This window comes from Helianthus annuus, chromosome 1 (genome assembly GCF_002127325.2).
Source record: "Helianthus annuus cultivar XRQ/B chromosome 1, HanXRQr2.0-SUNRISE, whole genome shotgun sequence".
NCBI classification, from domain to species: domain Eukaryota; kingdom Viridiplantae; phylum Streptophyta; class Magnoliopsida; order Asterales; family Asteraceae; genus Helianthus; species Helianthus annuus.
In genome coordinates, this window is record NC_035433.2 from 147,183,638 (window position 1) to 147,199,273 (window position 15,636).

Genomic DNA, 15,636 nt, shown 5'->3' on the forward strand with positions numbered 1-15,636 from the left:
CCAAAATTACCCCCCGGAAAATAAAATACAAAATACAATCCACTTATTTGCTAACTAAAAATCAAAGGTAAAAAGAAACGTATGCACCTGGTTTTTCGCTAGTTCCTCGTGTGCTCTTCATCTTTTCAACCAAGCGGTCGTCTCACGAACATAGTGTACCTACAAATCTTAACCCTTGTGTAGAAGCATGCTTCTCACAACCATCAAAATTTGTTAGTTACCTAGTTCTACCACTTTTATGAAATCATTACCAAGCCATACATTATTGTACCTTTGACTTTATGTGGAAAATATTTTACAACAACAATAAACCTAACTCACTTTCGTAGGAATCACGACGGCATTTAGCATATGCACGCAAGCCCTTTAAACCTCCCGATAGCTCGGGAGGACGAGTCGGTCTCGTGAGGGTTATATAGGGAACACACCCACAAAGTTCATTTAACTAGGCAATAATTAAATAAAAACGAAAAGAAATAACGGAAAGTAATATACAACAACAACATAAAACATACCATACCTCTACCGCTGATATCGCTCATTTGGATCCGTTGGCGGGTTGGGTTGGTATGGATAACCAGTGAGGGCCTCAAACATCTCCCTGTAGTTATCTAAGGGGCTTTGCTCCCCTTGGGGCGGTGGTTGGTACGGGATTGGAACGAAGCTAGACCCTACCTCTTCGGGCCAATGCGGAGTCGGTCGGATGGGCCTTGAGGATAGGGAAGATCGGAGTAATTTGTCCACCCCGAGTGCTCGGCGTAGGGGAGGCCGGCTTGGTAGTCTCTATGGTGTCGCTCCTGATCATGCAACACTTTGGCGTTATTAAGCGCCATCTCTTGAGAGACGTACATGGCACTCCAACGGCGGCGGTTCAATTCTTCTTCTTGTTGTCGACGCGCCGCTTCCGCTTCTTCCCATGCCCGCCTTCGGGCTGCTTCATCCTCCTGTTGCTTTGCTAACTGTTCCATGTGTGATCTTTGCATGGCTTGGAACAGTTCTTGCTCTTCCATGAACTTATTCATTCTTTCACGTTGGGCTCCTTGAGCGTCCCAGTATTCTTGCATTGAAGCTCCGTAAGACCCTTGCCAAGCTTCTCTCCTTTGATTGTATTCCCGACCTTCTCCTATACACGCGGAGACATTATCATATATCTCCTATTGCCCCCTATCAAAATTTTTGTAAGAGGGCACACGTCTCCGAGTCACAAAACCTGCCACTTCTGCGTTAATCTCTCTGTGTGGCCGCATGTATCGTTGCCTCGGTCCTTGTGCCCCGGAAGGTTCAGCTTCCTGCTCCTCTTCTTCCTCCATCTCCACATCTTCTTCCCGCACGGGTGGTGCCCCAGAAGTACGGACCTCATACTTGTTCCCCAACTCATCGGTCACAACATACTTATGGCTCGAGAACTTGACCTCTATCTTCCAATTTTTCTTCATGTAAGCCACGTTAAATTCCTCCACTGGCTTTGAGACCCATAGTGCTTCCAAGGGTAAACAGTTTTGCTGCACAATCATGGCACTAATGAGGCATGCATACGGAATAAACCGCCTCTGTGACGACTCCCTGGTAGCCCATGTGTTCATCATTACTATGTGCCTCCACGACAGTGTTGGGGTCCCATACAGTAAGGCGTGCACCACCCTACAGTCACTAACTCTCACTCCCCCGCGATCACCAAACCTCGCTAAGATGTTTTCAACCGAGATACCTTGAAGAATCTTTCCTTCAAGCGACATTTGTTTCCGCTTCATTTCCCCCCCTTGGTGGGTCGGTAAAATAACATCTGTCAATTGATCAACATCATTTGGGTTCATATGGTTATCCAAAAACTGCTCGATGGTGGGGTAGTCATATGCTTGTGCTCCCAAAGAATCAAACCGAGCAATACGATTCATAGTTTCGAACGACATTGTCATGTTACCTCGAGTTGTCTTCCCCACTAGCTTCCATTGTGAAGGGGATTCATTCTTGTTGACAAGCCTCAAGGTGGACAACCACTCACATACTTCTGACAAGTAAATCCTAGAAGTATTGTCTTCACACCAATCCAAAACACTCTCCCATCCTAACCTCTCAAACATTTGTACAATCCCGATGTTCCGGAATTCTTCTACATTCACGGTCCGTTCACATATCACTCTTGTTGGAACCGACGTGTTCACCCCATTTACCATCTTCCATTTCCACAACTTCGCTTCTAACTTTCTATCTTGATAGCTCGACAACTGTTTGTTCTTCTCGTCGTCCCAAATTCTGGCACTTTGGCTATTCCTGAACTTTGCCCATTCCCAATATTGTCGGTATAATCTTGGATCATTTTCCTCAACAGAGCTCAGTTGCTCCCACTTCTTCGGTATTAAACCGGAAGAAGACCCAATCCCGGATGATGAAGCTTGACCGGTAGTCTTTTGTCTCTTGCTTCCCGCCATGACTACAATCACAAACAAGCAAAACATCAATATAGATTCAACCTTCATTAACTCCCAAACTTTGAACATGAGGTACGATGTTGATAATTTAATTTAATTAACAAGTATATGCAAAATCGCCTCTTTAAACTTCCAAAGTCGCTCACTTTGTCATAAACTTATTAATCTTTTGTTAATCTTACAATCTCATATAATTTCAACAAACATTCAACATCATCTTCATGCTCAATCATGTTCATAACAGTGTAATCACTTCACTATGGTTATGACATACTCAAATTCCATTCAAAACAACTAATCTTGCTCAAAATCATGCTAGCACAACATACATTGTCTAAACAACCTACTCTTAAACCAACAAGTTTAAAATTTCGGAAGAAAAACACTAATATATGATAATCAAGCATAATTCTAAGAAAAATCCATACCTTTGATGTTGTTAGACAAGAAGAACTAAGAAAAGATGGCAAACAAGCAATTTGATGAACACCCCTTCAAAAACCCTAAAGAACACGCCCAGAAATCTCGCACAATAGCAAGAATTGATGAAAACCGTGTTGGGGGTTTTGTTCCTCTCGAAAAATTACTCAATATGGACCCGAAAATCAGTGGATTTGGTGGAGGATTGAGGAAGTTATGGAAGCTTGAAGGTTGCTAGGGTTCTTGAGGAGGAAGATGGAGAAGATGAAGGAATTGGGTAAGTAGGAGAGAGAAAGCAGGGAACTTTGTGACCTTTAGATGGTGTAAAATGATTGTGGACCGAATTTGTGGTGAATAATGGGTTTGGGTGGTGTTTGGTTAGGTAAAAAGGAGTTTTAAATCGTTTTCTAGACCCTAGACCCGACCTGCGTCGGCAAGAAATTGGGAACCCGTCGCCGACGGATCCCACCCCGTCGCCGACGGGCAGCGTATTTGAAAAGTGGGGCGACGGCTTAACCGTCTGCCGACGGCCAAAACTCACCCGACGGGTCATTAGAGACCCCGTCGCCGACGGCCACCACCCCGTCGCCGACGGGTACAGGTTTTTTTTTTTTTTTTTTTTTTTGGAAAAAATATGAGGAAAATTATGAATTTTTACCAAAGGGACTATGTACATAAGAAATTCCTAAAAAATTATTAAAAATGTTTTTGTGATTTTTTATAAGTTAAAATTTTCAAACAACTAACCGTTAACGGCCCTACCACCCCCCAAAAAGTCGTGTATTGTCCTCAATGCACCAAATCAAGTCTAACACATACCTTGTATCTTCATGACCCGTTTGGAGTGCCCGAACTTCACACAATCAAGAAAGGTTAGTATGAAACGGAAACGATTCACATCCAACTACGCAAACAATTGAATAGATATACATAACTTTACAAAAAGTGTTACCGGTCCTTTTACTTCACCTCATATGTTGGCACGCTTACCAAGAAACATACCAACTCCACATTTGTGTCCTTTTTCTCTTCGTTACCATCAAGGAATGGTTTAAGGCGGTGCCCGTTAACCGTTTGCTTCGACCCGTCCTTCGGGTCCTTGATTGTAACATCTCCAAGTTTCCCGACCCGTGTAATCACATACGGGCCCATCCACTTACTCTTGAGCTTTCCTGGGAAGTATTTAAGCCTCGAATTGTAGAGCCAAACCTTTTGACCCACTTCAAACTCCTTTGGCTTCAACTTCGCGTCATGTGCCCTCTTCATGTCATCCTTGTACTTTGAGGCACACTCGTACGCTTCTTCCCTAAGCTCCTCCAACTCACAAAGCTTTAACTTTCGCTCCTTTCCTGCATCGTCATATTTCATGTTAACCTCTTTTATAGCCCACCAAGCACGATGCACAAGCTCAACCGGCAAGTGACAATTTCGCCCATAAACTAAGCGATAAGGAGTGGTTCCAATAGGTGTTTTATGAGCCGTTCTATAAGCCCATAAAGCATCATTCAACTTCGTTGACCAATCCTTTCGGTCGGGTCGAACGGTCTTTTGCAAAATTTCTTTTATTTGCCTATTGGAAACCTCGACTTGACCGCTTGTTTGTGGGTGGTAAGGAGTAGCAATTCGATGGTCAACACCATACCGTTTCAAGAGTTTGCCAAAATTAAAGTTCTTGAAGTGAGATCCCCCATCACTAATGATCACCCGGGGAACCCCAAATCTAGAAATTATATTCGTTTGAACAAAATTGCAAACAACGGTGTGGTCATTCGTTTTGGTGGCAATCGCTTCGACCCATTTGGATACATAATCGACCGCCACCAAAATGTATAAATTGCCATGCGAATTAGGGAATGGGCCCATGAAATCGATCCCCCATACATCAAAAATATCTACAATAAGGATCGGTTGCATGGGCATCTCATCCCTTTTTGATATACTCCCTAACTTTTGACACTCAACACAATTTTTAGCGAAATTAAAAGCATCCTTAAAAATAGTCGGCCAATAAAGGCCACTATTGAGCACTTTGTGCCCGGTTTTGTAACCACTGAAATGGCCCCCACAAGCAAATGAATGCAAGTGCATCAAGACGCTAGGAATCTCCTCGTCGGGTATGCATCTTCGAACGACTTGATCCGGACAAATCTTGAATAAGTCCGGTTCTTCCAATGTGTAATACTTGATTTGAGACAGGAAGTGTAACCTCTTCCTTCTATCCCAATGAGCCGGCAAGTCACCTGTAACCAAATAATTGACAATATTAGCATACCATGGTAATATTCCAACTTTTAAAATTTGCTCATCTGGGAACATCTCATTAATTTCTTCACGGGAAGAATCCTCTACACTCAACCGCGACAAATGGTCCGCGACCACATTCTCACTCCCTTTCTTATCTCGAATCTCTAGGTCAAACTCTTGTAGCAAGAGAACCCATCGGATTAGCCTCGGCTTCGCATCCTTCTTGTCCATGAGATACCTAACTGCAGAATGGTCAGAATAAACAATGACCTTAGTACCCCATATATAAGCACGAAACTTATCCAACGCATATACCACCGCAAGTAGCTCTTTCTCGGTGGTTGTGTAGTTCAATTGTGCATCCGAGAGAGTCTTACTTGCGTAGTAAATGGCAACCGGTTTCTTGTCTACCCTTTGACCCAACACGGCCCCCACCGCATAATCGCTTGCATCGCACATAATTTCGAATGGTAACGACCAATTCGGTGATTGCAAGATTGGGGCCTCAACCAACTTTTGTTTCAACACATTAAAGGCATTTTGACATTCTTGGTTAAATTCAAATGGTTGGTCTTTTAGCAATAACTTACATAGGGGTTTGGTTATATCACTAAACCCTTTTATAAATCTTCTATAAAACCCCGCGTGACCCAAGAACGATCTAATACCCTTAACATTCGTGGGATAAGGTAAGGTAGAAATAACTTGCACCTTTGCACGATCAACCTCTATCCCACGACTCGACACTACATGCCCCAACACAATTCCTTCTTGAACCATGAAATGGCTCTTTTCCCAACTCAAAACAAGATTTTTCTCAACACATCTTTTCAAAACTTTTTCGAGTTGGTCAAGGCATGTATCAAACGATGACCCAAATATTGAGAAATCATCCATGAAGATTTCCAAAGACTCCCCCACAATATCTGAAAAGATACTCATCATACACCTTTGAAAGGTGGCGGGGGCATTACAAAGTCCAAATGGCATCCGCCTAAATGTGAAAGTACCATATGGACAAGTAAAGGTAGTCTTTGCTTGGTCTTCCGGATGTATAGCAATTTGATTGTATCCGGAATAACCATCCAGAAAACAATAAAATTTTTGTCCGGCCAATTTCTCAACTATTTGGTCAATAAACGGCAAAGGGAAATGGTCTTTGGAAGTTGCGGCATTCAACTTCCTATAGTCAATACAAATACGCCACCCGGTTACCGGCCGAGTGGCGACCTCTTCACCTGCGTCGTTTGTGACGACTTGAATACCCGCCTTTTTTGGAACTGTTTGTGTCGGGCTCACCCATTGGCTATCCGAGATAGGGTATACAATACCCGCATCTAGCCACTTCAAAACTTCCTTCTTCACTACTTCTCGCATATTCGGATTTAGTCTTCTTTGTGTGTCGCGAGAAGGGTTCATTCCATCTTCCGTGATGATCTTGTGCATCACCACCGAGGGACTAATTCCCTTCAAATCCGCAATGGTCCACCCGATAGCGGCTCTATGGGTGACCAATACCTTCATCAACCTCTCTTCTTGCTCCCCGGTTAAATTGGATGCAATAATGACCGGGAGCGTGCTACCTTCACCCACATAAGCATACTTAAGATGCTTGGGTAGCACCTTCAACTCTAATGCCGGAGGTTCTTCCAATGACGGCTTCAACTTCGTGTCTATGCTTTCCGGAAGACTTTCCACTTGATGTGTCCAAGTGGGCCTTCCTTCTTTTGCCGCCATAACCTCCAACTCTTTCATTTCTTCATCCATGCTCCGATTTGTTTCTCCTTGCAACCTGTCAAACATGAAACACTCCTCTATTGTGTTTTCCCCTTCGACACTAGTGTCACATAGAGGTATACACTCGTCAACGATGTCCGCCATGTAACATTCATCGCCAACTAGAGGATCCGTTAATCCCGAAAAGACATTTAACCGCAACCGACGGTTACCAAAAGTCATGTCGACCGTGCCCGATTTGCAATTAATTTGGGCATTCGATGTTGCCAAAAATGGTCGACCAAGGATCACCGTTGGTTGCTTGGTTCGGTCCAAAGAAACATAATCTAATACAAGAAAGTCCACCGGATAGTAAAAGTCCTCAACCTTGACTATTACATCCGTGACTATCCCACGGGGTAGTTTAGGAGTCAAATCGGCTAACACCACGGTGGTGTTAGACACTTGAAGTGGACCAAAATCGTATTGGTCATATAAGCTACCCGGCAAGATACTCACACTTGCCCCAAGATCCAAAAGTGCCCTTGTCATTTTAAATTCACCAACTTGTATTGAAATAATGGGCGCCCCCGGATCTTGAAGTTTTGGCGGAAGTGCACCCGAAAGAATTGAACTCACATTTTCGGTTAAATCAAGGTTCTTAGGGAACTTGTGAGTTCTCTTTTGGGTACATAAATCTTTCAAGTATTTAGCATATGAAGGAATTTGTTTGATAGCATCTAAGAGTGGTAAGTTAATTTTAACTTGTTTAAAAATTTCCCACATCTCTTCTTGATGTGGGCCTCTTTTATTTACCACTTTCTTAGATGGTCCCAAAAGAGCTTCGGGAAAAGGGGCGGTATTACCCTCCACACCCTTGTCCTTAGCCTTTGGGATGGGAACGGTCGCAACGGGTGTATCTTTGTTAATTTTTAATTCATTTTTATTTTGACCCGTTCGACCGTTATTCTCTTCATCATCACTCGCATCTTCCACCACCCCTTCAACAAACTTGGGTGGTGGTGGCTCAACACCATTATCTATCACTCGACCACTACGTAAAGAAATTTTGTTTATTGGTACCTCACGTGTGTTTTTCGAGCTCGACCCTTGATGCTTAGGGTTCATCGTGGTGTCGCTTGGAAGTCCTCCTCCACTTCCGCGAATTTGATCCATCTCTTGAGCAAGTTGCCCCACTTGCTTCTCTAATGCCTTTTGAGATTTATCCCTCACTTCAAACTCTTTCTTCACTTCGGCTTTGAACTCATGGTGTGAATTGGTAAGAGCTTGTTGTGAGTTGGTAAGATTACTCACGGCATTCATGATAGCATCAAACTTTGAACTTATCGACTCATCACCTTGGGAGTTTGATGCACCACCCCCATTTCCACTTTGGTTGTAACCCCGTTGATAATTGCCTTCCCGACTTTGATGTCCTTGGTTACCCCCTTGATTGTAATTCCTTTGGTAACCCCCTTGGTTACCACCTTGACGATTGTTGTATGAGGACCCACCTTGATTACCCGATTGGAAATTCGGATTCATTTGATTTGAGGCGTTACCATACCGGAAATTAGGGTGATTTCTCAAACCCGGATGGTAAGTGTTGGAATTCATGTCGTATTGCTTTCAATCCCCATACACTTGATTCACCTCCTCGGTGTAGTCACTCGATCCCGTTGGGCATTGCTTGGTGCTATGCCCAATATCACCACAATCTTCACACACTTCAAATTGAACCGCGTTCACCTCCTTCTTTTTCTTCAATTGAGCTATTTCCCGCTCTAAGGTGGAAATCCGATCCTTGGAATCGAGATCGGGAAGTGATCGGGAAACCGGATGCCTTTTTGCTCTATCGGCCGATTCTTTTTGTTTGGACCGTTTGCTCATCCTCTCCAAAAATTCCCAATCGTCATCCTCATGATTGCTCAAGAGTGTACCATTGCTTGTCGTCTCGAGTCGATTCCAAGTCGCATCATCCAAACCCCGTACGAAACATTTCACCAATTCCCATTTTTCTATTTGGTGATGTGGGCATCTCCTCATTAGTTCTTTGAATCGGGTGAATGCTTCATGTAGAGGCTCACTTGAAAGTTGACGAAATGACCGAATTTCATCTCTAGCATCGTCGGTCTTGGCCATGGAATAGTACTCATCCAAGAACGCTTGTTGCATTTGTTCCCAAGTTCGAATACTGTTGGCCGGAAGTGTAAAGAACCACTGTTTTGCTTTATCTTTCAATGAAAATTGAAATAGCCGAAGCTTCACTTCCTCTAGTGCGAAATTATGCCCTCCAATAGTATCACAAATAGACGAGAACTCCGTCAAATGGGTGTACGGCTCGTCATTGGACCTCCCGTTGAAATGAGGAAGGATGTTGATGTAATGCGGCTTACAATCGAACATCCTCCTTTCGCATACTATTGGAGAGTTGTTCTCAGTCACTATTGGTCGGAAACGGTCATTTACTCCCCGTGGAGGTTGTTGACGACGTTGTGGCCCGTTAACTTCTTGATCGACCGGTCTTCGATTATCCCGTCTTTCATCCCTTCGCTCCTCTCTTCGATTATCCCTCGGGTTACCACCTCCCACAAAACGAGGAATCCGGTTAGGGTTTACATTGTTGTTGTTATTATTGTTGTTGTAAAACCCTTCATTCCGGTTCCGTTGGTTGTTGTTTTGTGGTTGACGGTTGTTCCTATAACCGTCGTTTCTTCCACCTCCGTAGCCATATTCATCTTCCCCAACATAATTAGCGTTTTGAGACCCAAACTCCTCATCGTCGTACCTTCGAGCATTGTATACGTTTCCCCTATTCAAGTAACCCCAATCTTCATCATCATTGGCTCGATCATCATAATAACCCCCATCGTCCGAATTTTCCGTATGAATTCTTACGTGTTCCGGTGATTGATAACCGGTAACACTATACGGTTCGTCATCGGGAATTGCATTCCTTAAATCGTCGATTTTGAAAAGCGGGTCTTCATTTACGGGATTGCCGTGATCACTGTTACCTCTTCGATCGGAGTTGACATTCCGATCATCAAGGTTAATAGGTAACGATGCTTGTCGGTGAAGAGGTTGTTGTTGAGGTGTTCGTTGGGTGTTGTTGGTGTTTTGGTTTCGGAAAGGTGGAGTGGGTGGTCTTGCATTGGTGTTACCACCCGGTTGCTCTTGAGCGGGATAAAAGGCTCCTCGGGATTGGAATTGATTTGGGTGGAGGTTTTGGTTTGGGTTAAATTCTTGGTTGGAGTTGTGGTTTGCCATTGAATCGGTTTCAATGGTCGGTGTGAATGGTGGTGTTTGGTTGGTTTGATTAGAAGCAAGAGTTGCTTCTAACCGGCTTGCTAAGTTTCTTCTTGCGAGTCTTTCAATTTCCGGTTCGTAGACTAGAGGTGAAGTCCTCCCGGAATTTCGTGTACGCATGCACTACCTGTAACCTACACAAGTAACACACCCCGCGTAACAAGGAAAAAGACAAGTACAAAAAGAAAGCTAAGCAAATTAAACAGTTAATCACGAAAATTCAAACAATATCCAAACACAAAGCGCACGCACTCCCCGGCAACGGCGCCAAAATTTGATCGGAGAGTCGCGCTCCGGTCAAAGATAATATTTATATACCCTAATTACCCTTAACAAATAGCTAGTGGTAGCAAGGGGTCGAACCACGAAGAGTATGTGGTTTGCGAATGGACTTTGAATGAAATGTAGAAAATGTCACGTTTATGAAGCTTGCTGAAATATGTTTTTGTGTTTTTTTTGTTTGATTGGAAGATATAAATTATAACTACTAAAAACAAGCAATTGCAATAATGTAAATAAGGTTTGACAAGATAGAGAAAACAAGGTTCACACCCGGTTCGGTTATTGCAATCCTAGGGTTCTTACAAGTTCTAGATTTAATTCACTTGAATATGTTATTAACGGATTTCTATCATCAAAGCTTAGGTGCCAATTGTTATCAACGCATACACGGACTACAATGCACTTCGTTACTTCGGACAAGTAAAACCTTTTGAATGACAAGGCATAATTGCACAAACTTATTTCGCAAAGTCAAATTTCATAACTCACTCGATAATTCACAAATATAGTTCAAATGCAAGACAATTGTCAATCAATTCAAATACAAATCAAGTTGTCACAAAACCAAACTAAATCATTGTTCAAACCCTAGACTTACAATTAACCTACACCGGGGTGAAACCTCCAAGGAATTAGCCGAGCATGATCGAGGAAACTTGATCACCGGATGTTGAAGGCTTGACTTGGATCATCGTAAAGCGTGAAGATGAAGGAATGGTTAGGGTTTGTGGTGGAGAAATTGAATGGATGGAAGGTGGAAGAATGATTGTAATGGTGATGAACTAGGGTTTGGATTCGGATGAGAATTCGGGTTGTAGGATGATGGTATATGGAATCGAGATCAAGTGGTGGGTGATAGATGGCTCCAAGAATAGTTTTCCAAACTCCAAATGATGTGTAACTCCCGAATTGAAGGAGCTAGGACCAATAGGAATCGAAATAAACCCCCAAATGGCCAACATTCGCGTTTCAAAAAATCAACACCCGTCGCCGACGGGCCTGACCCCGTCGCCGACGGGTTCCCAAAATTGTTCCTGTGGCCGACGGGCTAATCGTCTGGATACGGCATATGTGGCATACGGGGTTATCTGGGACCCGTCCGGGACGGGCTATACCCCGTCGCCGACGGCTTCTTGAACACCAGTCCCCCATTTTTCATCCTTGCACTTCCGGTTGATCCGTAACACATCCCGGTGCTCCGGTTTTCGACCCGGTGACCCGTAAAGCTCCCGAAAAGCTCCTTAAACTCCATCAAACCTGCAAAACACATTCTTGATTAAAAGTAGGCTATTCGAAACTAAAACTTACGTAAAAACGTTAAGTTAAACAATAACAAGCACCGGTTTTCAACCACGTATCACACTTCACACATATCAATGGCCTTGCAAACCATTGGTGATCTCTTTTTTCCTTATTTGCTACATACAAGGATTTTATACATACAAAGGTTTTACTTACTCACTTACACATGAACTCGCTCAACATTATTGTTGATTTTTCCAACTTACATGTATTTCAGGGAACTAAAGATCTGGCGCGGTATGTTATGTTTTCCCGCGGCATAGGAGTTACGAGGTCATCCGGGTTTAGGGGATGTGACTTTTTCCTGGACGAGTCACAGTCCTTAAACTGCGTTTATATCATGTCGATGTTTATGTCTGTTGAACAATGTTTTTATGTTATCAGGTTGTAGTTTCTGTTGCATGAGTCAACGCCTCAAAACAATGTTATGTTACTTATGTTTTAAAACTCAAATGGATGATCTTGCATGGTTTTTATTTCATATAGCTTTGTTATGATTAAGCTATGGTATTAAGAAGTCACACCAAAATTAACCACGCTTCCGCAAAGCCAGGGTGTGACAAAAACCTGACTGAGTTAGACTCAAAGGACAAACTGTGCAAGATTTTGAAACATAAAGTACAAAACTCGTCAACTTTTGCGCTAAAGGACAGCGCCTGTAATTTGATGTAAACATAAAGGACAAAACTTGTAATTTACTCTATATATAATAATAAAAAATAACAAAACCATCATCTCTTCTCTCTCTACCCTCTGCACTCTCTCTTCTCTCTCAACCCTACCCAACCACCATCAACCCCAATTTCAAACCACTTTCAATCTGGACAGTTAGCTTCCACTTAAAGCCACTGTCTTGACAGTTAGCAGCCAAAGCAGAATTAACCCAGCTTGAGCACCAATTACAACTACCTAGACCAGCATTATAACAGATCTGTTTAACTATGCCAGCCAGCCCGTCTTTGATCCCATTAACTAGCCAATAAACAGAGAAGATCCTCCGAAGCCTGCTGCGAATATGTTGCCCAAACAGCGTCCCTTTGGGAGTCTTCACATACCCAGCAGCAGATTTTACCATTTTACCCATGTACCCGAAAGCAGTCAGATGTTGAATAATACTTCTCCATTTAAACAACCTTTGAAACGTTATCCGAATATGATTCTGGCCCGAACACTTTCAATAAAAAAAATAGAGCTTCTTGCACTAAGAAAACAGTTGGGCATTAATGTTGTAAACCAGCCGGTGGGACTTCACCGTAAGAGCAGCCAAAATCTTCCACCTGGGCCCCAAAAACCTTGAAAAATCTAACTCGTTTTGTTTTATAAAGACAACTAGGTCATAATAAACACAGCAGGTTATATCAAAACGGCACCACAGATTTTGAGGAGGCTTCCAATTAGGCTTCGCACATTGATGCAACCAAATCTCACATTGGGTGCACTTGCTCGATTAGGCTTCACACATTGGGTGCACTTGCTCGATTTTTGTATCTGGAAAATGGTGGTGGTGGGTGGTGGCACTAGGTTCTGGTTTTGAATGCGATGGATGTTAGGGTTTTGAATGAACGGGGAAGAAGAAGGAATAGGGAAGATAAAATGAGTTGATAGGGTTTTAACATAATTCATTAATATGGGTTGGGAAAAGACATAATTGCCCATCAGGTGTTTTGCATCAGGTGTTTTGCACGTGACAGACTTTAACTGTTAAAATGGATGACGTTTAGGGGCAGAGAGTAAAATCATGAAGGGCTTCATAGATCAGGGAGTAAAATGACTATTTTTAAAGGTTTAGGGCAAAACCGTTAAAGTGGTTAAACCACAGGGAGCAAAACGGAAGTTTACTCTATTTATTATCTATAAAAGTGTGGTGTTTTAACTCTGATAGACTATTTCCTAACTACGGTTCTGATGTAAATTTTCGCTGCCAAATTAATAAACACCGATACCACTGATACTATCCTCGCGGCCGCCCTCTCCTGGGGTAGGGGTCGGGGGTTGCGACAATGACCCTACATTTAAACGTATCTAGGATAGAGTAATTACAACCAACGTGGCACAAACAGATTGACATACAGACGGTTTATAACAAATGGGTTAAAAACAGGTTGCAAACGCTTTGACAGGTTGACCTTATAAGATTATATTGTTTGTTTTTTTAGCTTTAGTCTTAAACGTTGACGGGTCAACATGTTTAATTATATGTGTTAAACAAATTAACCTGTACATTACGTGCTCATAAACATGTTAGATATGATAACTCTAAACCTGATTGTTATGATTTTTTAATATTTAATAATTAAAAAAAACATTTTTCTAATATTCAATATTTTTTTTACAGAATGAAATAAAAAAAAATCCAACAACGATCTGTTATGAACAGATTATATAATGATGTATTATTATCTTTTAGTAGTTATATAAGTAGAAGAATATCTTTGTCACAAGTCAGTATTTTTGTGTATTACTATATAACATTTTAGACAATGAGTAGTGGCATACGTTTTCTTAACCATACGTTTTCTTAACCAAACCATTAATGATAAAGGTTTAGTGGTGAATTGGTGATAACATGTGAAATTACTTTGTTTAGAATTAAAAAAAAAAATTGGATGATCAGTAGTTGATCTAGAAAATCCGCATAGGGGTAACGTTTCAATAGAAAAGGGTAACGAAACCGAAAAACGTCAATTTTTTTCAAAATTTACACTACCATCGGAGCGTCAAGAGGCAACAAAAGTTACTTCTTTTATCACTCTAGGTCCGTCTCTGTGGATGATAACATGTGAAACCTTGATTTTTGCAATTTCAAGCTCGTGGCCTCAACCACGCATGCTCAAATTAAAAAAAAAAAAAACACAAGAGGGAAGGATCGTGTGAAGCTCGTGGTTGGTGCCAGGGGCGCGAACCCAAGTGTCTTGATGGGTGGGCGGGCGCACCCTTAAAAAAAAATATTAGTGTATTTTTCAGGCAAACAACCCGACCGCACCTCTTGAAAATATAATTGAATCTCTTATTCGAACTACAACAAATAATTCTTGAGTCCGTCAATTATTGATGCGTGGTTGGCCAAACCATGTAGCATTATGCATGGTGTTAAAGTATATTTAAAAAAGATGTTTGTAAGGCCATGTGTAGTTATAAAGCCCTTTTGGGGGCGTTATGCGACACGTGTCGTGCCACGTCAGCAAGGGGCTTTATGGGGCGTTATGCAATTTGAGGCCGTAGTCATAAAGCCCCTACCCATCATTACCTATTTAATAATTTTAAGTTTTATTAATTAATATAAAAAAACTCTTCTATTTTTGATTGGCCAACTCAATTAACCAAACAACAATAACGCCGCGAAAAATTTCAAGCCCTCCACCCATTTTTGAAACATAGCGCCCTTGAGGGCGGTGTTCTAGGCGCCATAGCGGCGCTATGGCTCTTTCTCGCGCCCCAGTACATATAACCTAAGAAACGGTTGGATACTGTCATATGATATTGATGTGGTGGCAAAAAGTTAGCATCGTCCTGGCATCGACTGCACTTTCAAGTGGTTTTAAGTTTTCAAATTCAAATATTAAATGGTACAAACTGCAACCGCAAATACCTCATCAAACTAAATCTTTTTAATTAACCACTTAAAATTTCATCACTCACAATATCCAATCATGTTTTGTTATGTCAGCAACCATTTTTCCATCACTCACAACCTTTTTTTAGCGGGGGTAGTCATCACTCACCATCACACCCAACAATTTCCCCCAAACCAACAATTACACTCACAAATAAAACCATCACGGCGTTGTAAAAATAACGAAATCATGTTTTCGTTAATATATAACGCGTTATACTATTAGGTGGGGGTGGGAATATGGAAGTTCAACGCGTTATCCATTGTATCACGGAAAAATAACGGGAGTGCCCCCTGTGGCCTTATTTAGTCTCAACTTAT

The 15,636-nt window shown here is 42.1% G+C and overlaps 1 protein-coding gene across 1 annotated transcript; it reads right to left on the reverse strand.

The window, feature by feature from the left end:
• Positions 1 to 1,018: 1,018 nt before the first annotated feature.
• On the reverse strand, positions 1,019 to 8,132 carry LOC110933891. Its single transcript, XM_035989746.1, has 6 exons — positions 7,967 to 8,132; positions 7,445 to 7,549; positions 4,955 to 6,517; positions 3,990 to 4,450; positions 1,206 to 2,345; positions 1,019 to 1,123 (listed from the first exon to the last, which is right to left on the reverse strand). The coding sequence occupies exons 1-6, from the start codon at positions 8,130 to 8,132 to the stop codon at positions 1,019 to 1,021; spliced, it is 3,540 nt and encodes a 1,179-aa protein (XP_035845639.1).
• Positions 8,133 to 15,636: the final 7,504 nt, after the last annotated feature.

What these genes read in the sequence shown, in the direction of transcription:
- LOC110933891 (XM_035989746.1), bottom strand. Translation starts at nt 8,132, where the DNA reads ATGAATGCCGTGAGTAATCTTACCAACTCACAACAAGCTCTTACCAAT. An exon ending in GATGGATCAAATTCGCGGAA is followed by an intron (nt 7,550 to 7,966) that starts GTGGAGGAGGAC and finishes TACCACTCTTAG; the next exon opens with ATGCTATCAAACAAATTCCT. An exon ending in TGATTTAACCGAAAATGTGA is followed by an intron (nt 6,518 to 7,444) that starts GTTCAATTCTTT and finishes TCATCACGGAAG; the next exon opens with ATGGAATGAACCCTTCTCGC.